Source organism: Aythya marila (assembly GCF_965140915.1).
Source record: "Aythya marila genome assembly, chromosome: 2".
Classification (NCBI taxonomy): domain Eukaryota; kingdom Metazoa; phylum Chordata; class Aves; order Anseriformes; family Anatidae; genus Aythya; species Aythya marila.
Window position 1 is genome coordinate 47039959 of NC_139043.1, and position 26289 is coordinate 47066247.

The 26289-nt window shown below is 34.2% G+C and overlaps 1 protein-coding gene across 5 annotated transcripts in view; it reads right to left on the bottom strand.

Moving 5' to 3' along the window:
* Positions 1 to 26289, bottom strand: part of ULK4 (unc-51 like kinase 4) — a 232449-nt gene that overhangs the window by 171805 nt on the left and 34355 nt on the right. For all 5 annotated transcript variants that reach the window (XM_082752887.1, XM_082752885.1, XM_082752886.1 and 2 more), the window contains exons 18-20: positions 17561 to 17668; positions 13889 to 13972; positions 5669 to 5830 (exon numbers count right to left, since the gene is read on the bottom strand). In XM_082752887.1, coding sequence (XP_082609013.1) covers positions 5669 to 5830; positions 13889 to 13972; positions 17561 to 17668 — 354 coding nt within the window. The remainder of the gene's footprint in view (positions 1 to 5668; positions 5831 to 13888; positions 13973 to 17560; positions 17669 to 26289) is intronic.

Here is a 26289-nt window from a genome sequence, read left to right on the forward strand (position 1 = left end):
TTAAGCCAAGAACGTATGTTTTTAAACAGACATTTTATTGATGCCGCTTATCTTTCCTATTCTTCCTTGTCCTTTTTGGTCCTGGAACACTACCGATTGCAGCTTTTCCTCTCTCCCCCCCCCCTCCACTTTTTTTTTTTTTTTTTTTTTTTTTTACTTCTTTCTTAAACCATAGGCAGTCAATTTCAGTTTCTTACTACAGCATGGTCTATTTCCCCAGGGATACAATCCAGCTCTTCATCTCTAGTCTGAGTTCTCAAAATGAGCATGCACAAGGTATGAACATTTACAAAATGTATCCTCGAGGGTCGTATTACCAGTGAATTGTTGGGACCTGGGGAGAGACTGTGCCAAAGCATCAGGAGCGATGTTGGTGAGCTAACATGGCAAATGTGGAGTTGCCAATGCCTTGGCTCCTTGCTATGGACCTACTCAAAATAGGGTGACCATGGCCACAAGGCCATCAAGATCACCTGCAAGCAAACCTCACAGGAGAGATATGACTATCTCCTGGGACTGTTTTAGAGAAAGCAGAAAAGCTCCAGCTGACCAATGGGGGCGAAGCTTTAAACTCCCATTGGCTAGTATGTCACTGAGAGCTATGTTGAATGAGTGAAATCAACACTTCATCCAAAAAGCAGAAGAGAGCTCAGTGGGGCTTAGAAGACATTCTCCTAAAAATCACTTAAGTAGATCTGCATCTGGAGAAAACAAATGAAGAAAGGCGAAAAGGCAGTAGAGCAAGGATCAGGAAATGATTAGAACAGGTAAGAGAAGACTTCACGCCATCCTCCTCTCTCAGCAGCAGTCTTTGAACAAGAAATGATCACGGTGAGAGAAAGGGGTTGGCAGAGCCTCTCCTAGAATGAACTTCTGTCCTTGCTCTCTGCATAGCCTTAAGGCTACAGCTTTTCTCCCAGCAGCTCCAACCCTAATGCCATCTGTGCCTCATCCATTGCCTCCTGGTCTTGCATATTTACCACATTGGTAACTTTCAGAGACTACCCAAGTCTCTGAAAGAAACTATTCAGCATCAGTTATTTAAGGAAAAACAAGAAACAAAACAACAGTGTTGAGCTCTCCCAATTTTTTTTTTTCCATTTAAGTGGCTTATATTTCAAGTAGTTACTTCTTCCCCAGCAGAAGAAGCTATTTCTTTAAAATTAAATAAATTATTTTTAAAAAAAATGAGGATATAACTTCCAATATACTAGAAAGAAAATATTCTTCTTGCTGCTAAGCTTGTCAAAATGTCACTTTGGCATCTTATCGAATTATTTCTTCTCCAAGTCAAGCAAACAATAAAAGATATAATTTTCCTACAGGCAAAATCTGTAATATTTACCTGAAGCAGGCTGGACTCCAAAGTGAGCAAAAATAGTGAGACATAATCCCCATTTGCCACCTCTGACAGGTAGGACAACGAAAAGTGTCATTTCTTGACTCCAGAGACTAAAGACTTAAAATTTTCTAGATATATCTTTTTTACTGTTTGAAACAATCGTAAGTAAAACTCCTTAGTGCCCCACTGCTGATACACTTTGCAGACAGCCTGCTAGCTCTAGGTAAAGATACGGCACATGTATTTTTAACAGAGATGTATTTTTATATGTGGATATTCATGTCAGTCAAGAATATTCTTCAGGATACATTTAAACAAGGCAGGAATGATTGCATAATAAAACATAATATAATACTGTTGATTTTAATTTACATGGTCATGCAGAATAAAAAATGCCTACATAACTATGGCAACAGCATGTTACAATGATATTTAAAGAACATAGAAACTGTATAGTACAATATAACCTGAGAATACATTCGTATGCTATGTAAAAAAAATAGTTTGTTACTTAAATCTCCATAAACTTCAGCTGTAAAAAGATCTACGTGTGATAGATTTCAATATCGAGTGGTTATCTGAGTATTTACTAAAGTTAATATTAAATGCCCAAACATTCCAGCAGTATTAATACATAACCATGATTTATATCAGGTCTTTATTAATAAATCCAATAAATCCAAGTTCACCCTCTTGTTCCTTTGGTGTTTTGCTACAAAGAAGCAAAAGGATTAGAGGACCATCTTAATATGTTTTAATTTAGGAACCCACTGGTCCAACTCACTTCATATGCAATACAAAATTATTATACCTCAGACTTTCAATAAAGGGCACAATCCCCAGAAGAGCAATGGGAAAACCTAGGAACAACTTCAGACAAAAAGCGCACTTGGGTGAAATGATCTGTGTGGAAGAAGTCAGAATCTGCTACATAAACAGCCATAATTTCCATCAAGACAAGAAAAACAAGAAATTGAGAAGTTGGACCACTGATGTAGAAGACGGAATGTCTCATTCTCTTTTAGTCCCTCTCCTGCTGCTTTCATTCAAATCTCCCCAATATGTTTACCTGAAGCTAGCCCCTACCTCTAGCAAGACCGCAGCCTCAGTAACTACCCAAGGGAAAGGGATGATTCTGCAGTGAGCCTGCTGCCTTCAGAGGAAAAAAATGTGTTGGAAACAGGTGGTGGGTTTTGTTTGTTTGTTTTTCCTTATATACTCCTTATGTACATTTATACTGCCGATTTGCACGTATTCAAGCACAAGATGTTGAGGAAATTTTTGCATCAGCAGAATTCAGTGTGCAGACACCACTTGGTAATCACTTTAAACTGCTGCTCTGGACACTGAAGCATGCACTGCTAAAAAAAAATGGGCTTGACAGACAAAAATTAATAGAAAGGACATCTATCAAATCATCTGAGTTAATTGAGAGAATCCTGGTAACTGCAGCTATCATGACCTCTTAAAAACCACAGCTTGGTACTAACATATGTCACATATAAGAGGGATTGCAGAGTAGTTCCTGAGGACAAGTAAACTTTGACAACTGTCTTTGAATTTGGATGAAAAGTAAAAAGTTAAAAAATAAAAATAAAAAATCAAGGGGTAAGAGCTTGGCAAAAATGAGACAATCGTTGCAAGGCTAATGAGAGCCAACCCAGGAATGCCAGATGACTCAATTCTGAAGTACAATTTAAATATGGTAACATATGATACATGTCACTGCATTTAACATACCTGCTTGAAAAAGGAGCCCATCCAGATCACTTTACTCTATCACAGCTGCAGTGTTGAGGTGAAGGAACTGAGTAGAGCAACCCAAAACCTCTGATACTTTCAACCTCCTCACTTGGAATAGACCACAGGAATGCCAGCACTGATGGACTGAACTGAGCAGTTAAAATAGCCTCTCTGACTAGCAAATAGTAGTAGCTATTGATGGATACACAAAAAAAGAAAGCGGGGAGGGGGGAAATCATCTAGGCTACAATACACAGTTCAGGTTTTAGCTTCCTCTTAAACGTTTTTCCCACTTTCCATATAAAATGTGTGAGGCTCTTGACATCAGACATCAGATGTTACACAATAAATAGCAACTCCATTAGTGCTCAAGACAGGCTAGCTACCCATGGCATACATACTCTGGCAAAGAAAACATCTATCCATGGTTCACTTCAATCTTACAGTCTTGGGAGGATGGTATGTAGGGGATCTCAAAGAGGCTGAGGATAGACAGGGACAAACAACAACCCTCCCTTCTCACAGTGACCACAAACTTCACCTGAGGGCAAATAATATGGCAGTAATGACACTGATTTCTGAGCTGACAGCTACAAAACACTCTAATGGGTCTTCACTGATGAGAAGAGTCTTCTGAGAAACAGAAGTAACTCCTGCATCTTTCTGAGCAGACAAGAGCTCTTGCCTTCCTCAAGTGCAGTATATCATACAAGAAGAAACTGACTTTTCAATGGGGGGGTAAAGAAAGTCCACTGACATTTCCTTTAATGATTTTGCTTCATCAGTGGCTGAATGTAGTTCTCTGAAATACACTGCTCCCTGTAGCACACAAAATAGGTAGAACTGTTCAACTAGCCCCTAACAGAGGAGTCTAGTGTAGAAATCAAGGGACTGGTAATTTCTGTAGCAAAATTTTTTATGTGGATAGCAGAGAATCAGAAGGTAAAATTCAAGGAGAAGCTGAATGAGAGAAAAAGAGCTATGATTTAGTAGCAAGAAAATAACAACGGCCCAGTCTAATGACTGACAAGAACTGAAAGCACAAGACAGAAAGCATCCCTTATGGCAAAGTAGTGCTACAAGAACAGATTAGGAAGACTTATTTAAATACTTAATAAGTAAAGGAAATCATAACTCTAATCTCCAGTCTTTCCTCATATATACAGTCATAACGCATGCATAAAATTCACACGTCAAATGGTTAAAGTCTCAAAAAAGAACCTTTCTGTAAAATCAGCTTAAAAGACAGACTCACAAGCAGGTTTAAGATACAAATGTTCCATATAGATGTTACACATGTATTTCACATTTTTAAAGACTGATAATCCTCTACCCATAATAGTCTTAAGACCAAGCTTTTACAAAAATTCAGATGTCCCAGAACAAAGGCCTCTGTAACATGTATTTTACTAAATAAAATGTACTGTTCTAAAAGGACAACACATTTTCCCAGTGTTTGAGCAGTTTATTTTCCATGTAAGTATTTGCCAAAAACACATGTTGAGGTTCAGTATCTAATACATACACATATATTACCTAATTTTTATTTTTTTTCTACCATTTATTTCACCAGCCACAGTTAAAAGATGCTTTTAATTCTCTCTCACTTACCTTAGTGCTAGATGTATCAAAGTGCATGCTAGTGAAGCAGCAACTTTACCATTTTCCATCAGGGAAGCCCAAATCAATTCATTAGTGAGCCTAAGCGCAACTCAGGAAATCAGCATCCAGTTATCACATTTCATTTAAAATAAGTCAATTTACTGTTCAGCCCTGAAAGATTACCTGTATTGGTGGCCAAGGCTTTTGTTCAATAAACAAGACATATGGTTAAACTTACAGCCCTTCTAAATACTGTCTACCTCACAAATCTTTTTATTCCAACCTTCTAATCACGTGTCATAGCTCTTTGTTTGTCTTACAATCATCCTATATTAACTTATAAATTCTTCAGGGCAAAGACTAGCTTCAACAACTGTTCAGAAAGTAACAAGATGATTTCAAATGTCTTCAGTTAAAATATATCATTAAAAACAAATTTCAATGAAAGGATTTTACTGATTCCTTGAAAAATTAAACTTCTCAAACACAAGTCATGATTACCAGCAAAAGAAAACATATGCTCAAGAAAATGATTAATTACAAGAACTTTCAATACATTTGTTTTCAACATGGGTGGATGTATTAGGTTTCAATTACAGGGTATCTCAGGGAATGTAGAAAAACATGATCAAGGGCAAGATCTTCATAATATATTACCACAAAGAGGAATACGAATTTGAATCAAAATGCTGCAAGGTGACTAACTGATAAATCTCCCTGAACCATCTTTTAGCCCTTTTAGGCAGTTTACATTGTCCTATTCTTATATCAAGTAAGAGTAAGAAAAACATAATCAAACTGGACTGCAATATGTGTACTTTCCAGTTGTTTGTAAGTACATTTCAATATAATATGAAATGCACACACAGAAAACATGCTCAAAACAAAACAAATCAACAACAAAAAAACACCCGTTTCAATACAAAAATTTTTCAAAGTAAAACACCAAACATTTCTATATAATGAAAGGACATTTCTTACCGAAATAGCAGTTATCTTCAAAGAATCTACTGTAGAATGTGTGAAAAGGTACCATAAGACAGGTCCAATTTCTCCTGTAATAAATCCTTGTGCATAGCAAGAGAGAGTAGTGCAAACATTTTCAATGATCTTTGCTGCCAAATGGTTCACTACTCGGTCTTCCTATAGGAATAAGGGGAAAGAAAAGACTTACATATAAATATTTGTAACGTCTCTGATTTGTTTTTAGGCCATGTTTTATTTAGTGTGTATTTTCTCAGTGTGATTTCTTACTATTATTTGATATTTGGCAAAGTTATTTCATAAGAAACCTCTACTTGTGACAAGAACATGTTTACAAATTGTACACCCCCCACTTTCTCTCCTACTGTAAAGACAACATTTAATACAAGTACAATTTAATACAAAATCTTTCTGCTTCAAATGATCACCCCAAATTAAATGTAGCCACTAAAAAAATGAAAAGCCTTTGTTACATTAGAGGTGTTTCATGATCAGTGCTTTATGAATGAATGTGTGTTTGTACTAAAACTCATCATTTCAATAGTCTCTGAATAGCATGATTTTGAGACATACAGTTACATTAGGAAAAATCTAATTAAATAAACTCTCTTTATTTAAAATAACCACAAATTTTCTGGGATAAAGAAAAAGCCTTCTTACAAGTCAGGTTATTCCAAAATGCCCTTTTCTTCAGATTCTGAAAGAGGCAATGCTGACCATTATTTAAGATAAATTATTGGGTCCCATTTACTAGAGTAATTCCTAAACTTCCCTAAGAGATTCTCAATCCTTCAAGCTATTTTTAGGACTAATCAAATCATTTTATTTGCAAAATCATTTTGGGAAGACACTAAGTGATTCTGTAATAAAAAATAAAGTTATTTAGTTATTTATGCATTCACAAACAGTATACAAATGTAGCTTACATATCTACATAATACTATACACACTATGTTTCTCTAACACACAATGTTTCTCTATTGAATAAAAAATGTGTTAGAGTAAGGACAAGACATCAACGTATCACAGACATCACATGGCAGTCATTTTTCCTCAACATTACTGTTACTGACCCAAGTGGAAGTATAGTACAGATCACTTCAAAGCAATCTTTACTTTTTTTTCTTGACTCTGCTTTCACTTAACTTTTACCTTAACAAAACTAGAAGATTCATTCCTAGTGTATTTTGGCTGTCCATTGCCTCATCTTATTTCCATCTTTAATTGTGAATAAGTGAAGTCTTTCAACAATGTCTTAAATAGCACTCATGAGTTCAGCAAGAGTGAATTTTAATATGAGGACAACCAATTTAATTTGTCAAGTCTACCTCAGAGTCCAGCTTCACAAATAATTCATCATAACATCTAATGGAGTTCTTTCTTATACTAATCTCCACATTATCCTACTACTACCCTTTGGATTTTTGACATTTATCTTCACAATCAGACCAACCAACAACTGTGAGCAATGATAATGAAGCCTTTCAGAAAGTGGTACAAAAGCCTTCCAGAAGTGGAGAACATCCACTTTATTAAAAATATATTCGATACCTATTCCTCCTCCTACAGAAATACTTATTCTAAAATATAGACACTGATGTAGGAATGTTTGGAAACTCTGGTATAGTGCTGTTAAAATTTTTTTATTGTTCATTTTAAATCTAATCCTTCATGTTCTTCTAAAGAACTATAGCTCTACTCAAAATACGTAAGAGAAATATCAGAACCAATTCCCATCTAAACCAATTATGCTCTACTATAAAACTCTGACTCCTACTTACTTCTGATTTACAGCCATGAAAGCAAAGGGGGTTTAGATTTCTCTGGTTTTACATAGTTTTTATTACTGCAACATACTGAATCATCTTAGTCTATTGAATACCTAAATACCTGTACTTATTCACCAAAACTAAGCTTCTGAGAACTTTTATATATATATATATAATGTTCATTTTTTATCTTTTTCTGTGTATTAAACTTCTGAATTTCAGTCTTTTTTTCTTTCTTTCTTACAGGTAAGGTAAAAACAAAAACAAAAACCACCAATTTATCATATTAATTATATGCATTTGAAATACATAATTGAAAAGTTAACAGTCAAGTTCAATCTCTCTTACAAAGCAAGTGATCACTAGGAACACTGACTGAGGCTCCACTGCTACTTTGAACAGGCAGCAACAATTAATAAATGCAGTACGTAGTCCTAATTCATTGACTAGAAAAAGGTTATATATGATCACAATGCTCTAAAAACTCAGTGAGGCTGTCATGATAATTCCATTTGTTGCCACATGAGATTGTCCATCTTCACTCTCTTGAGATCTATTCCTGAGCACTGCCTAAATAATTAAGACTTCCACCATTTTCTGCTTAATTAGCTCTCTAGAAGGAAAGCCTGACCTAAACTAATATTTGACCTCTTAACTAAAGGAGGCAGCCTGTCAAGTTATCTGGACATAAGATATGCTAGTGCGTAAAAAAAAAAAATATAAAAAATTTAAAAAATCTTCAAAATACAAGTAAAGACATTGTATGTAACTATTACTTTTCACTATATCATGAACTGCATCAAATCTAAATCCATGAATAGAACCATATCAAAAAGAAGCACTATACTTTCACTCATTTTAGATTTCAACTAGTTTTATAAATTGCACTTAAAGATAGAGCTTCTAATTTTCAGCCATGTTGAACATTTGCAGATGTGTCTGTTTTCAGTTGGTCACGGATGTTCAGTCAAAAGGACCCTCTATGTATAAAAGCAAAATACGAGAACAGTAAACAGATGTAAACTGCTAAAAGAGAATTTCTTTTCTATTTTCTAAGCCTTTCTATTCCAATTGTGACACAAAAATAAACAAATCAAAGTTATCAAGGGATCTACCTTCATTTTTTGAAATGACCTGGATATATAGATTTTTGATTGTGAAAAAGCTAACACTGCACTAGTAGTCTGGGAGGTCCTACATTAAACAACACTACTACATAAAAATATCTTAACTTCATTTAAAACTGAAGTTAAAAAAAATATTAGTTTTTGCATCTTGTACTATGTATAGATACATGCATTTTAGTAAAAATGTAATGCTGATAAAAAAACGTTGGAAAAGCTGACTGAAAAATTCAGGAAGTAACAATGCATTCCATCAATATTCTAAATCAACTTCCATATAGTTCTTCTTTTCATCTAAGACTACATACAGACTAAAAAGAAATTATAAACATAATTTAATAAAGCAAAGCTGTAGCATCCTAAGCATTCACAACTTTAAGAATTAAATCTTAATTTGGCAACAATTTGCAATAAAAAGCCTCCACAAAGAAGGAACGTGTAGAAATAACATTTTAAGTATCTTTTGTGGAAAAAATAAAAAACATTCTGTCAGTAAACTAGAGAACTGATACCTAAAGAAGAAACAGAAGTGATAATATGTGTGATTTAGACTGCTACTATTACATTATAGGCAATTCTGTCAGTAAAGTAGAAAACTGATACATAAAGAAGAAATAAAAGTGAGAATATATATGATTCAGACTATCACTTTTATACTATGATTTATCCTATACTTTCTGAGAAAGTAGACTATAATGCTATTCTTGTCATCCAAATTCTCCTTTCTCCTCCAAATTCACCGTAAAGGAACCGCTCCGTCTAGCAGATGATTATAAATCATTTATACAGTTGCCTTATATTTATTATTGCCTTATATTACATATTGGAAGATACTTTTTAAAGTTACCTTTTATTATTAAAAGTTCCTATCAGTTCAGAACCAAAAATCTTTCATTTATATCTTACTCCCTCATAAAGGAAGAGGTCCACATAAAAGAGAGAAAGGTCCACCATTATAACTTATTGATACAATCTAATTTATTAAAAATCCTGCTTACACAGTACCTTGAAAAACACATTAAGAGAAAGAAAACCTTGTAACCTCATTCACTATTTCTGGTTCAAGTAGTTTCTCCAGTCTTTCTTAAAATGAGAGGGTTATGTACTTTCTAAAAGACAGTAAATTAGCTATAGCTGTATTCATTAATTTATCCAGACAGTTGTATTGCCTGTATCATGGTGTTTTTTTGTTTGTTTGTTTGCTTTGTTTTGTTTTCCAGGTTCTACAAAGCAATTACTAAAACTGTTTATAACTGTATCCTGTATTTACGTGCCATTTTTCAGCAGAAAGGAGCAGACACCAAGCTCCTGAAAACTGTTTCAATAGTTCTTTGCTGCTTTCACACGGGTTTAAAAGGAGTCCTACACGCAGTCTCTGACTCCACTGTCCAGCATGATAGTCTCAGGGAAGGATGAGGCCACAGCAACATAATCCAAGCCAAAGTGAGACAAGTTAAAAACGACATGAAAAAGCAGTCTGGATCTGGGAAGAACTATCAGTTCCATGGGCGCTATCAAAAAAAATGCTTAAGAAGATCTGAGGGGAGAGAGAATCAAACATACAGGAGAAAACACGTGGAAGCAGACACAAGAGGATTGACTGGAACGTAAGCGTGAAGAGGGGCAAAAGCAAAGCTGAGATCTCACTGAGTTAAAAGTAGGTTGAACATTCAATGTGATAGAAAAAAGCAAAAAATATAAGTAGAGTCAATGAGGAGATTTAAATAAGAAATGGGACAATATATTTATGGTGAAGGAGACACGGGTAACTTTAGCAAAGGAATCATTAGGGTTGGAAAACACCCTCAAGATCATCTGGTCCAAACATCACCCTATCACCAATGTCATCCACTAAACCATGTCCCTGAGTACCACATCCAACCTTTCCTCAAACACCCCCAGGGATGGGGACTCCACCACTTCCCTGGGCAACCTGTTCCAATGCCTGACCACTCTTTCTGAGAATAAATGTCTCCTCATTTCCAAACTAAACCTCCTCTGTTGCAACTGGAGGCCATTCCCTCTAGTCCTATCACTAATTACCTGTGAGAGGCCGACCCCCAGCTCCCCACACCTTCCCTTCAGGTAGTTGGAGAGAGCAATAAACTAAGTAAAATGGATGGAAGGAAAAAGGTAGCCATGTTAGCATTACATACATAATATTAAATTAGAATATCCTTCATGTTTCACGACTCTCTGACACAGGAATGCCCACTGACCACAGAGGTAAACTTTAACAAGGCAAACAAGGACAAGAGCCCTGAAAAATCTTTGAAGTCTATTTTGAGAATATGTACATTAAATAATCTTAATTGCTGCAGGAACTAACACCTGCAGCTGTATAAATCATGACCCTGCTATTTTAGAAACTGCACACAAATAGTTGAAAGATTTAGTTGAAATAGTTGAAACTTTAGACACAGATACTTGGAAGAGAAATATTGTGTTGTTATTGGAAATAGTTGTTGGAAAATATTAGTAAATAAATACTGAAATATTTATTACACGGGTTTTGAGAAACTGCAGCATTATACCAAGTATAAACATGTCTGATTGGGCTCATTGACATATTTAGGAGTACACCAATTTCCTCATTTTGACACACCACTGAACACACTTGTTATTTGCCTGAACTCAAAATCAAATTCCACCTTGTGCTAGAAGCGCTGAAGTCCACTGAAACTGAACTTGTGATCCCCTACTGATAAAATAATTTCTCAGTCTTCTACTCTAGCATCTTGAAAGTCCTCTTACTGACTTTTTGCTCCCCATCAGCCCATTTCTCCAGTCTGCTCAAGTCCTTCTGAAGCCCTGCCATCCAGCCTGTTGCTCCCCTCTACCATCCATTTGCTGTTTTCCTCTAGCCTGCTGAGAATATACTTCAGCCATTCCTGGAGACATTAAACAGTATTGTCCTCTTAGGGACACTGCTGCCAGCTGGACTTCGCGTTTATCCCTCGAGCAAATTTTCCCCCACCTCTCATCTTCCATCCACCCAGTCCATATCTCACCAATTTGGTGATAAGGGGAGTGTGGGAGAGTGTTTCAAAGGACTTCCTAAAATCAAGGCATACAATATTCAGTGCCTTCCTCTTGTCCATAGTGCCATTTAGATCCTCATCACAGAGGCACTGGAACGTAAGAGATACAAGGAGAGGCTGAGAGAGCTGTTCAGCCCCCAGAGACAACAGCCACAATTTGTAACAAGAGAAATTCCAATTATATACTTTTTTTTTTTCCAGTGAGGGAAAAAATCCACTACAAGATAGGTTGACAAGGGAGGCCATTCGACCTCCACTCAGATGTTTTCAAGAGTCAAATGGACGTGTCCCTAGAGCAATCTCATCTATTGAGACCTGCTTTGAGCAGGAGCTTGGATTAGATGACCTCCAGAGGTACATTACATCCTAAAGTCTTACAGCTTCAAACATGTTTAAAAAACAAAACCGAGACATTTGGTTATATTCTCAGTCAGTTTGATGACATTGCATAAATCTTTTAATAAAAAATCATGAAATCAATTTATTTGTATGTAACATTTTCTGCTAAAGATGTGAAATCTACTTTTTCACTAAATAATAAGAGGCTGAGAAGTCTGATATACTGTCATCGTGGATACATCTACTTCAACAGTCTTACATGTTTTGAAATAAATATTTAAAAGGTACACCATAAATTACATTGATTACCTTAAAATCCTTCTCTCTCAGTTTTCCTTTGCTCATTTCTCTTTTACCCTTGCATTCAAAGCATCTGGCACAAGAACTTGTTTTTGTATCTGATTATTCTTTCCTTAAAAAACTACAATCTCTTGCAAACAGATGTCTAACAGTAATATGATTTTAACTAGCCAGTTTTAGATGCTACAACATCGTTTTCCAAAAAAGAGGAGTCACTTGTAAAGTTACAGAGGATAAGAAGAAGGTTGCTACAAGAGTAGTAAAAAAGCAGCAAAATAGTGAGCAGTAAGTTGTTCTCTTGTTCCCATATATTATTAAATACTTTGTGTATTTATTGATATTTTTGATTCTACAAATGGTGCTGTTCAAGAAAGCTGAGGCAGCCACAAATGAAACAGAGGAACTTGCAATTGCATGTATGCACTGTACTCATACAAACAAGCATGAATACTTAAGCAAGTCCATTACAAACATCTAGCACCTTAGCAGACAGCAGCTGTAGAAATCTGTGCTTGGTTCGCCTAGACATAACTTCAAGTTTAAAGAAATATTAATTCAAGCAACTGCATGGGAAATGTATTTCTATACTTTTTTTTTTCACTAAAAGTATATTAATATAAATTATTAAGAAAATTTTGACATGTTTTAGGACTAAGAATTGATTTAATTCCATAAGAATTAATTAGCATCTTATGGATATCTCCTTTTAGTTCTCCTACATCGAATGTTCAAAAATAGTAAGTCTTCCATTAATAAATTTATAATTAAATAGCTTCTGACTAATGTGCTTAGAACAACATTTTACTCTAATTATGAGCTCCAAATAGTTCACAATACAAACACAGTTGTATGCTCTTGATCACCTGAAGATTTGAAGATGTTAAAATGCATCTAGACTCTTCCTCTATTAATCACAATCTGTAGGCAATAAAGATCTCAAAAAAAGATGAAAAAAGATATTTCTCTTGCTTTCCCACCTGCAGCAACCTCCATCATGTTTTCTGCCTTGAGCTTTGCCTTGGGCAAAAATAAAGTCAAGCGGTCTCATATAAACAGTAAATGCCAACCCTCTATTCAATTCTTTTTTATTTTACAAATTGGAATTATATGCATGTTTTTCTTCCCTTTTTGTAGCGTAGCTACATCACCAAGAAAAATTAAGAATATAGCATGGCACATTTAACAGAATAAAACTAGTTACTACTTTGGGGCCTCAAAAGAGCACTAATAACCCAGTAAGATAAAAATGCTGTTTTCAAAAAACTGTATAAGCCACTTTAAAATCAGAAGTAAACCTCATTTAAAAATGAACTATACAAAAAAAAAAAAAATTGCAAGAGGGTGAGAAGAACACTTCTCACAAGAAAGTCACAGCATTAATAAATTCCATATTTACTAACAGTAATTTTTATTTACCATTTTCAAAGACCAAGCAATAATACATAAATGTTGAATGCACAGAGAACAACATCGGATTTTTGCATTCATCTCCTGCTTAGGTCATGGTCTTATCATCATTATTTAAATTCAAGAGCAATACTTGGTTGACAAGCTACTGCAGTGCTGCAGGCTACAATTCTCACACAATGCCTAAAGGGTTATTACAGTGGAGAAATTCTACTGAGGACAATGAAAGAGCCTTACCCCTTCCCGAAGACACCTCATTAGCACAGTGTAAGCTGCTGAGGGAACAACCAACCATTCTCCGGGGTGCTCTTTTTTTTCTTCCTGAAATGAAGCCAACAGCAGATATGATTAAATCAAAAACTCACAATGTCACCCACATAAAAATGGGTAACATTCTTAATAAGGCTCACATTATAGACTTTTCAAATTACCATATGGTAGAAAATATATTAAATTGCAGGGCAGTATTACCATTTAAATATATTTCATGTGTAGCACAAAAAATGGTATCTTAGTAATTTAAATAAAGTCTCCAAAAATCCATTACAGAATTTGTCCTAATATTTCTGGGTTTCATTAACTCCTTCTGATTTGCACATAAAAAATGATTTTGCACTTGTCTCAAACATTTTGATTACCTTGGAAAGAGACAACTATTTGTTAAATGTAATGATGTTTCTCTTAAATTTAATTACACCAAACAAACAAAATTACTTTTGTTTGTCAACTAAAATAAAGTAAATTCACTTTGGAAAAAAGTATTCTAATTCATTCAGAGAGATACAAAACATTCAATAAAACTTACTAGATGGAATATCCTTCAGTAACTATCAACACTGTTCCAAGATCCTTATTTATATTTCCTTGAAATCACCCTGTTAGAGGCTGATTCACTGCTATTTGAATCAAGATTTTGATTCTGCAATTCCACTTTCCTTTTTTTTTTTCCCCCCCACGTAGCCTACTGTAAATTTTCAAATTTTGCAGGTATCATTATGATTTGACCGAAACAAGTTCCATATCTAGGCTAACATCATAGAGATACCAGCAACTCCAAAACTATAGCCTCCACCTAGAAGAGGAAGGACAAGGCTAGGAGTGAAGACAGTTAAAATGACAGCTTATGCTGTAACAAGCACTGGCCTATTTCTCGTTTTATTCATCTAACTAAATCAGAAGCTTTGACAAGTTTTCTGTAACTACACATATTAAATATATTAAAAAAAAAAAAGTTTTAAGAAACAATGCAGGCTGTAAACTCCATTCTTTGAACAAATGAATAGCTTTCTTGTAAGTTTTAGTGTCAAGTTAGAAATAAAAAAATAAATTTTATCACTATTCTTAATTACCTAAGCATACCTACAGAATTTTACATATATCACCAAACATTTCAAGATCTTCCTACATTTTGCTCACAGCTCATGCTAGTTTTGATTAAACTTTAGGTTCTTCACCCTAATAAAAACTTACAGTATGAAATTAACAGAAACAATACATAGAACTTGAAAGGCTTCCCTTAATGCAAATTGTTTAAGAGTAACAGAGCATCCTCTCTGGAGTCCACTCACGCTACTCTTAATTGCTCTTGGCTTCTGTTTGGAAGAAAAATGCATATATAGAGTGCAAGATCTTATTTATGAGATCTGATATGCAAGTACATGAACAATATAGAAGTTTAGGATTGCAAAGGTCCACTAAGATTATCTGCACTCTCCAGTATTTTCTAAGCCACAGAACAGCAGAGACCCTGTAAATATAACCAAATGAATCACTGTGTACCTAGATAGTTGATAGTTTAAGTGTTGGATAATTTATGATTTACCAAATGCTTACATTAATTGAAAAATAAATTATCATAATTTAATATTGATGTTGACCTAGAAACACTTAAGACCTTAACACTTAAGACCTAGAAATACTTAGCAAAATGCTAAGGGAAAATATAAATAAATAAAAATTAGGTATATTCCCAAAGTTAAGGGCTTAATTAATAAGTCTTTAGCAACTTGAAAAGACAATCAAGCAGTCTAAACATCAAAATGGAAGAAAATTTAAAAATATATATAAAAATAAAATACAGCTTGTGTACAGTTTTTAATGAATCAGTTATCTTTTTTCATATGTTAGTTAAGGTGTAAAAAAGCTTTGCTGTTTGAAGATATAAACTGGGAATAAACTTTACTGTTACCTCTACCATTGACTTCGTGTGTAATCTTGGTAAGGTCATTCCATACTGCTGTTCTGCAGTTCAGTTAGCAATGAAATGTCTACAACACTACAGTATTCTGAGGCTGCACAGGTACAGTGTAGAAAAATTAAAAGCTTTTTACAAAGAGCTTTTTTTAAAAAAAAATGAAAAAATATGACTGAAGTGTTAGTGCACACAAATCACACTATATTTTTGAAGTTTTACCAAGACACAGTGCTTTAAGATCATAAGTGCAGAGAAATCTTTCTATTCTCTAATAACTTCCAACTCAAAGCAGTTCAACACATTGCTATAGTTCTTCCTGAAATACTGAGTTTTCATTTAGAACAAGCTATCATGCTTCTAACATTAGGGAGTTCAGAAATACATACAGACTTGAAAATTTCCTAGCTCACATTTTCAGAAGAAAAAAAAATGTGTTAGGTTCAGTGCAATCAAATTACTTTTCTGTTATAGAGCCAATGTAGACAGATTTGTTTTAATTACAAAGATTAATTTAAAATAAAATCAAGCAGTGCAAAATATATTGCCATATATAGTTTTCAAGTTTGAGTTTTAGGTTTATTTGCTTTTATTAGTGGTTAAAGATTATATAACGTCATCAGACAGATTGCAAGCTAAGTATATATTTTTTTTCTTCTAAAGAAAACTGAGAAAACACGAAAACAGATAAAAATAATTTGTCCATGTGGACTTATTTGTCATAACACAATTTCTCAATGTGAAAACATGTTTCGTGACTCAGAACATGTGTGTTTGACAGATATTTTAGCAACTGCCTAACCAGTAAAAGATGATGCCTACTAACATAGGCAAAAAAAGGCAACTGCTTCATCTCATGGAACATGCAAAGGAGACTAGATGAGGATAATACAACATGGAAGTTCACCTATAAGATGTCAAAATACAAATCTATTTGGTACGTTCATTCCTTTACAAAGTGACCTCACAGACTGAAAACTAACATGATAGCATTCAGACCAACCAGATGATGCAGCTAGGACAAATTATTCAGAGAAGCTAGGGCTAGATTTCTTCTGTTTGAAATCACATTCATCTCCAATAAATTAAAGAAACTACTTTATTCTTGAAATAAGGAAAATAAAGGCCAGAGTTTAGAAGCTCTGTCATTTTCAGTTCCACTAGTAATAGTATTTCTTCACTATAAGTAACTTTTTAAAGTACATTACCAGTTTTAGACTATAGTTTTAAATCTAGTCACCTATCTAGTCAGCTACCACCATAATTTCTTTTGAAATTGGCCAGGATCATTCCAGTTTCTTTTCCACAGCATTGTGATTTCAACCATGGTAAAATCAGATCTAATTTGGAATAGATATATTAATTTATTGATATCATAGGTTGTCCTGATATACCTTTCTTAATCAAGGTCTCTAGTTAAGATGTTCTAACTCTCACATCTGCCACTTGGAGGCCTGAAGTCATTATGGTGACTGATGGAATTGTTTCACAAAGTTAAAATTCTATATTTGAAGAATGTGATTAAATTTACATCAAATGGAGTATATGAAAGGATTGGTATGTTCTTTAAAAAGTAAAAAAGTATCACAGAAAATACAAGAACAAGAAACTCTTGAGAATACAAATGGCAAAATCACTTGCTTTTTTATCTACTATTCCACAGGATTTTTTTCCCACATCTGTTACAGAAATTTGTAAGGATCATTTGACAGTCTTACCTCACTGGCTACGAGGTAAAGAAGCTCCCCAAGTGCTGGTAAAAGGCATTGTTTCAATTTGCTATTCCTGAAGTTCTCTCTGATGAGTTCAGTTAGAAGTATAATTGCCTAAAATAAGAAGAAATCATATAATAAAGTATATACTCTTTTCTCAATCAAAATGCACCCTTAAATGTAACATAGTCTCTATCTGAAATGCCATCAAAACGACATATTCTTCACTTATGCTACATAGCTATTTGCAAAGGATTTTGTAAGAAAGAAGGACAAGAAAAAAATAAGAATTACAAACCATGTTATATATTCAACATGGAGAAAAATGAAATAAATAAATAGCATAGGTGACAAATTTTCAGTCATCCTTTCTCCCCTTTTCTCCTGGGAAACAGAAGCAGATTTGTAAGAAGAAAGAAAAATAAAAAATAATAATAAAAAAAAAAGGACGACAACAACAACAACAACAAAAACATGCTAGTTGCTGTTACTTTGTTTACATGAGAAGATCTAGAAGTTCTCCTCACCATCAGGCTACAAAAAGAACAACAACAAAATGTTGTCTTCTCTGTAGATAATAAATCAGGAGATATGAAGCCTTACTGGTGCCTTACTACTTGACAACCAGACATAAACTCTTAGTTACAGAGAAATAAAACAATAGAGTAAAGTAAAGGTAAAGTAGCTATACAGTATTTATATGGGGAGAAGGGGGGGAATCGAAAATTCTGATTCATCTTGTGCAGGTGACTTAATGGGAAATCACTTCCCTATACACATGCAGATTAAATTTAAACCTAACGTTTGATGCTGGAATCAGTCAATAAAGCAAGAGACCATCTAGCTACCACATGTTAAATTGAAAAGCATGCTATGTGCTGGCTGGGATACAGTTATGTCTCCAAATACACTCCACTATGTAGCAAGCATATAATAGTAGAGCAGCCAGTCGTTTCTTTAATTTAAGAAAGATGGAACTATCTACATGTTGTCCTCGTCTCCCTTGCCTTGCAAGGGCAGGAATAGAAGATACTTCAGTGAATACAGACTTAACGTACCTACTATGTCCCTTAAATATTTCCTTTCATTCTCAGAAAGGATTTAGTTCAAACACTTTAACAGTACTTAAAGAGATTAGAGCAAACAAGCTGTGTAAACAGATACAGTCTCTGAAGTCAATGGTTTCCAACAGTTTACATGATGTATGTGAGATATGAAGCTATTTTTATGTATGTTAAACAAGCAGTAATATTGCCCATACTATTTCATTTAACCCTTGGCAATGATCTTTATTTTTTATTATCAGGTTGCCCAGAGAGGTTGTGGAGCCTCCCTCTTTGGAGGGAAAGCCACTTGGACATGGACCTGGGCAAGCAGCTGGGCAGTGGTTTCTTCCAAACTCAACCATTCTGTAATTCCGGGATTTGTTCCAACTGAGCAAGTACTAGCTGTACACAGAGCGCACACAACGCATACCTCTACCCCTCGTTTCAGGAAACTCAACATTTGTGGTTCTGTTCAAATACAAACCAGCAGCACTTCAACCCAGGCCCAAGGGGTCTAAACAGTGACACTTAAAATTCACTTACTTTGTACAGTCTGTTTCCCAAGATTTTCTCAGACTTTGCACAGCATCTAAGTTAAGAATCTGACAGTCATTCTTACACTCTGGTGTCAAATTAATCCCACAAAAAGACATGAATAAAAACATGTAGTTTTCAGTTCTGATTACATGCCTTTCAGGGAAGGCTCCTTTCTCCTGTGGAGGATCTAAGTTTAACTCTCTTGAGTGTGTAGAATCTTGAAACACCAGAAAATCAACTTATAATCGCTAACTTTTAGTTCAGGATATGCTGATGAAAGATAGTGCCTTAATACTTATGAGCAACTCATAAGTAACTTCATATTTATTGCAAGGCATCATCTTCCAGAGATCTTTGATAAAGACCACTTGCGAACATTTCTGGATTTATAACTGCATTCTTTGCAATATCTAATGTTTATTTCTTTAAAAAGGAAAAATTCAGAAATGCATAGTTGCTTGACAAACAAATATCTTGTCTCCTATATCCTTTGTTAATATTATATGCAATTCATGTTTATAAAAGGCATAATATCCAGCAGGTAAAGGCTGGATTACAGTCTCCAACCTTACTGTCATTTGCATCTATATAGAAAGAGGCTCTAAAAACACACACACACACACACACACAGAAATTTCTCAAATGCTCAAAGAAAATAACCTGTGAAAACTAGTCTCAAGTTAGCAAACTTTGCAAGACAATGTTCCCTGAAAGTAACATCGTAAATTCTCAAAAGCATTTCAGGAATCAGTGAAGCAGACAGTAAAAAATAAATTAAATAAATAAATAAATAAATAAATCAGGCATTCAGTGCTTAATCACAGAAAATAATCATTTCCATTTTTAGAAGTTATTAAATGTACCTTTTTTTTTAAAAAAAATAAAATTTACAAATGTATTTGTCAGTACAACACATTTTGTTCCTCAGAGCTCTGAAGAGCTTTTATCCTCAACATTCTTTAATTTCTCTTACCCTTCTGACCTTAATAGCTTCATAACATAACCTCAATCTTCGTACAGAGAAATCATATAAGAACTGGAAATGTAGGCTTAAATTAATTAAAACAAGAAGATCTACTAAACAAACTTTGACCTTCTCCCCTTTTTATGTAATGCTATGCTCATTAACTGCTTTAACTTTCAGAACACTTCTTCAGACATTATTCAGGAACTTCAAGTAACCTGCCATTCCAGAGAGAACTCAACTTTCATATTTAAGTAAAGAAATAAATCTATCGGTAGGTTTTAGAGCTTCTAATATATCAGCTGGATAAAGTAGTAGTCAAGTTGGTTCAATTGCAATTTTTTAGTAAATGGTGAAGAGGTAATGATAGCATTTTCTCTTTTATTACATTCGCTTTCTATACCTATACAGAATTATTTTTGCTTTTGTGATGAAATATATATATATTGAGAACTATTTTTACTGTCGAATCAATACCACTGAAGTACTTGAGCACTGTTTTATTAACATGCATTACCCATATTCAGTTAACACCCCTGAAATAGTGTTTTGACAACACAGAATTGATTAGCTGTTTGATAACGAGTTGCAGACAGCAGACCCAGCAGGCTAGCTAGGGACATTAAAGCACCATGATACCCAAGTTAAGATTGTTTGTTTGTTCACATGCAAGACCCGATGAAGAAAATGCAACTCAAATTGTACACCTCTTATAGAGAATCAAGGCAGGCTGTTCAAAATTATCAGTTTTAATGATGCGTGTCAGCCAGCAGAAATCCAATTTAACACTGATCTTGTTTTTCACCTGTAAGTTTTATTTTCCCAATGAATAGTTAATGCAATGACGTACTAAATACACTTATGTATGCAAGCCTAAAATTTTCAGAATCTTATGTTTTATTAAATCAAAAAAAAAAAAAAAACTAAGCTTTGCATTTATCAAGCTGTTCCTTTACACACTTTCACTTAATTCTATTTTTCTACCTTACTATTCAGTTAAGTTTTAGAAGAATGTCATTTACATTAAATATACTAGGTTTATCTGCTCTCTTTCTGGTTGTTCATTAAAATTAAGAATTTAAGATTTAAAATTGAGATGAAACCAAGGAACAGTATTTGATGTTGGCAAACAGAAATTGCTGTTTCTTCTTTGCTCTCCCTCAAAATTTTAGGACTAGCAGACTATTATTTTTATTCAAAAGCAATAAGAGGAAGTCATGATATTTCAGTTCCCACTGTTTTCTTATTTCATACTTGAATGAAAGAGCTGTGAAACTGAATTAACAAAATTTAAAGTTATTTACTTCCATGCACTAGGAAAAAAAATGAAAAAAAAAAAGCTAGTCAGTGTAATGAATTGAAATTTTCATTTAAAAATGGTTTATTGAACAAGAGAGAAGATCTGTATGAAGAAATCTGAGCTATGAGATCCATGGCTGATTTTTGCAAAACTGTTCAATCTTTGTTAAAAAGAAAAAAAAAAGAACTAACTGCATGAGTTTTGATACTGATTATCTTCACATGCTATAATAAATGCATCCACTAGTGGGTAATTCTAGTAACTGTAAACAGATTCATAACAAGAAACGCACAGTTAAATTACTAGAATTTAAAGATGAACAGAATTGTATGGGGGTACTATTACAGAAGGACAGATTATGGAGGATACTCTATATTCTTAAAGTAAATGCTGATCGGCTTGCAAATACAAGCATATATTTACTGTAGTCACATAGTAGTCTCTTTTTCTTTAAGTACCACAGAGTCTAACATTTGCCCAATGATTACCCCCTGTTCACTGAACACAGTTGAGTACATCAAATATTATCCAAGTGCAGGAAATAGGAGCTCACAGAACATGTCACATACTAAGCAGAAAGCTGGTGCTGTTAACCAAACTTAAGCTCTTTGCATGTCCTCTGCAACAGAGGCTATGAAACAGGTGGTCAAGATTCATCATCTGTGTTATAAGGACAATCATATATTTGTGTAAAATAAAATTATGTATTATTGCTGTAATTACACAATATAAATATATTTTAACATATATAAAATATCCTAAAAGGAGGAAGGCAAACTGTTTCCTTCTCTGTTATGTGCACAGATTACTTCTAGTCCTGACAATATTGATTTGCACCAGATTTAAAATATTCATCCTTTCACTAGGAAAAATATATGAAAATAAATATTTTAATAAAATATTAACAATAAAACTGCTCAAAGACTTTGATACGAGGTTAAAGATTAGTATGAATTTTAGGTAAATAAGGTTTATTAGCTGGAAAAGCACACAACAGAAGTCAAATTTATATTAATCGCATAGTCTGACAAAAGGTCTCATTGCCAGCTAGAGCACATTTTTTCCTTTCAACCTGCACACATTTTCCCTTTCAATGATGTAAGTAGTAATGCACTGCAAGCTCTACAGCATCTGCTAAAAGTGTCTTAAATTTAATACATTACTTAGACCTCGTACATCAGCTGTCAAGCTGGATGGATGTAGTATAGTTATAATAAGAGAAGAAAGAAAGATTCATATCTGGATAGACAGTCATTACCTTCATTTACAACAATAGTATGTGGAGTTGATACATTAACAGATTCTCAGCCCATTTCAAGCTACTTCTGGAAGTTTCTCTGCAGTTTTAACAGTCCAGAAGTGAGAATTACAACATATTCAAAAAGAGGAGGTATTTTATGCCACTTAAATGTTAAGGTAATGTACAGATTTACAATAATTTTAAGTTTTTAATCTGTTAATATGAATGTCAGCAAGCATTAGTGAGGATTAAAACATCTGTAATTCTGCAAACCCTTACAGAGATAAAAACTGTCTATGCCTGATGCATAATGGAAATTACTTCTCAGTTCAATTTCTTTTGAGTGAACACACATGTAACACATGCAACTGATGCCACCACAATCTCACTTTCTGTGGAGAACAACAGTCTCAGCAGGCTGAGACACTACACCACAGCTGCATTGCCATTAACCAGAAAAGAATTACACCACGTACTCGTCTTTAAAATGGCACATAAAGGGAAAAAGAAAAAAAAAAAAAAACACAAAAAACAAACAAACAAACACAGTGCTCTCTGGATGTTTCAAATATTTTCCCTATCTTCCTCTGTAGTTAATACATATGTTAATACATATTGTATTATTGATAACTGTACTTACACAGGGGTTGGATCCAAACATACCCGTGACAACTACAGTTCAGGGAAAGCTGGTTAAACAATATACTGAAATAAACAAATGGCTTGACTGAAGAGTAGAGTGACAGGACAGAAACAGATATTCTCATCAGATTTTTCTACAGAGTGCAGATACAAGAAGAAAGAGTCTGAGTAAGCGAAATAGTCTGTTTCTGCGAATTTTGTGTTCTGTACAATAAATTAGGTCATGGAACATGGGAGATCAAAGTCAAGTCTGACTCAGACTATGAGCATAGTATTAATACTTTTCAGAATACAGAAAAAACAGAAGCAAATATACAACACATTGCACAATTTATGCAGTAGTATAACACCTCTAGGGAGCAATACGTGTAACATTTTTCCAGGTGAAATACAACACAAAATTAATTCATCATGAAAACTCTCACCTTTTCAACTTTTAGATAACTGCTGTAAGCAGAGGTCTTAGCAGGCCAGCAGAGTAGCTAACCAGATGTCCTTATTAGCTCCATGAATATGCTTTGGTACTAACCCAAGATCCCAAAGAGATACAAGCAGTAGGAACTAACTTATAAATGCTACATTTACCAGCAAACCAAAAATGCATCCACACACACACACACACAAAATGGAAAAGAAAAAAAAAAGAAAAAAAGAAAAACACCTGCATACTGGCTTTGGGTATTTGCTTTGTTTAGGGAGAAAAGGCTATTTCTTCTCCTTGTCTTCACAGATGCACCTCAGTTTCAGATGTTCATGAATACATCCATTTTCCACCACCCTTTAAGTTTGAAGATTTTTAATGACAAGAAGTATCGGGTAAAGATGTTTGCTGCAAACAGAAGGAAGGTCCTGTGTTCCTTCTTGCCAAGGCCAAGAATGAAAAGAATTGCTCAAGTGCAAGATGCCCAAGAAGTGAAGGGTCCTTAAATTTAAAAGGATTTCTGCCTTCAAAACTGCTGTCAATGGCACTCAGCTCGAGCTGATTTACATCCCAAGGATGTCAGCTGAAGCTCTAGAAATCAGTCTTCACAGAACAAGTTTTGTCAGGAGCATCCAAAGACGAAACTGTTTTTTTTTTTTTCTTTGTTTTCTCTTCCGTTTTGTTTCCCTGTATTTCTCTGCAGGTTTCTACCATTCCAGAAACACAATATTTATAAAAGGTGGGAATGAGTTTTATCGTTTTCATTAACTCTACATGAAATTACTCTAGGTCATCATCTGTTGCTTCTGGACAGCATGGCAGCGTGCCTGTTATCAACTTGATTTAGAAGCCATGCTGATGACACTCTTGAAGGCCCAATGACCATTAATAAAATATCCATGTAGGGGTGTGTAGATTGATTTATTCTGAATAGAATTTTAAATATCTTTTTAAAAATCTACAGACACTGAATATTTGCCATAAATTGTCTTTGAAATAACTTCATTTTACTGATTATTTCAAAAAACCCTTCATTCTACTCTGTGAAGGTGACAACCAGACCCAACACCATCTGGTTAGAAATTTCTCTTCTCTACAGATTTCTTTACTTTTAAGATGTGCTTCAGACTAATAAAACATTTTTTCCAGATTATAACTGAAAGGGCTGATATTCAGAGGAAAAGTTAGGATGACAACAAATATACAACTGATCTTGCATAACACTGAGGCTGGTTTGAACATCTTTTAGTGCTGTAATCAGAAAGCAGCAGGAAACATGAAACTATTAGGCTTTCAAGCTACCATCAGTCTGCAATTACTGTCACAAAAATTTGTTCTAGCCTAATTGTGCCAATCAAACAAGCATGTGCTGTAGAGGAAGAGGATGGATTTTTTTCTCCTATAACTAGTCTACTATTTCATTAATTTGCAAACTCAAGACTCAAGGATCTTTTTAGGTTCATTCTTCAAGCTACATATTTAGTTGCATGATTTCAATAAGCAAATTATTGAGTTGGTTAATTCAGAAAGAAATGAACTGTATCAGAAATATTAAAACTCAATTCTCAGCTATGTCAAGCTTTAATAAACATGAACTAATAGGAACACAACACAGAACTCCAATATTGTATGACATAACTTTGTAAACATTATGCAAATAGCATCCAAATTATGCCAGGAAATAGATAACAATCTCACAGATGTGTTTTCCAGAATTAATAGGAAAAGTTGTTTGTTTCATGTCAAGAAGGTTATGCATGAAAAATTTTTCAGTGTGGTCTCTTGCTCACAGTAGGAATGCTAATTTCATAATTCATTTTCTGTATATATTTGATTGTTCTACTGATATTATAACAATGTAAGAACCAAAAATATTTCAATTCCAAAGAAAAAAAATTTATTCTGGCTTAGTTATTTTAATCACAGAACCACCTAGCTCACCTAGCCTTTCATGTCCCATACACATCTCCAATGTATGTGACATATCCACCTACTTATAAAAGGAAAAAAGGAACTGGGGTGCAGAGAAAAAAAATAAAATATCACACAATGTAAACAGAACTATTTAAAAAAAAAAAAAAGTTCTGCTGGGGATGTCTTTTTGTAATACATACGATCTTTGCTGTGTACCGCTTCCTTAATATATCTGAAATATTTTAGCTAGTTAGAAAAACTGTTTTGACAAAACTTTCCTCTAAGAAATCAAAGAAACTTCCTATTTTCAACCTAGTCATCTGAAATTTACCTTATTTTCTATTCTGCAAAATTCACCTACAATATGCCACACAAATTTAACAAAAATTGATGCCACAAGCAAGGACAAATTCCCTGCACAGTGACAGAAATACTAGCGAAAGAACACATCTAATTTAAATCTAAAACACACCAACAAATTCAGCTCTTTCTGCCCCATAATATACAACCATACAAAACTCCATACTCATATTTTGCTGTGTTGTATTCATGAAAACTTTGGACAAAATATGTGGTGTTAAGTCCCAAAAGATGGAGCATAAAAAGAAAAAGAAGCATTTAGACAATCCCTTTAGTCCATTTTTCTAACAAAAAACAGTAAAGGCATTGCC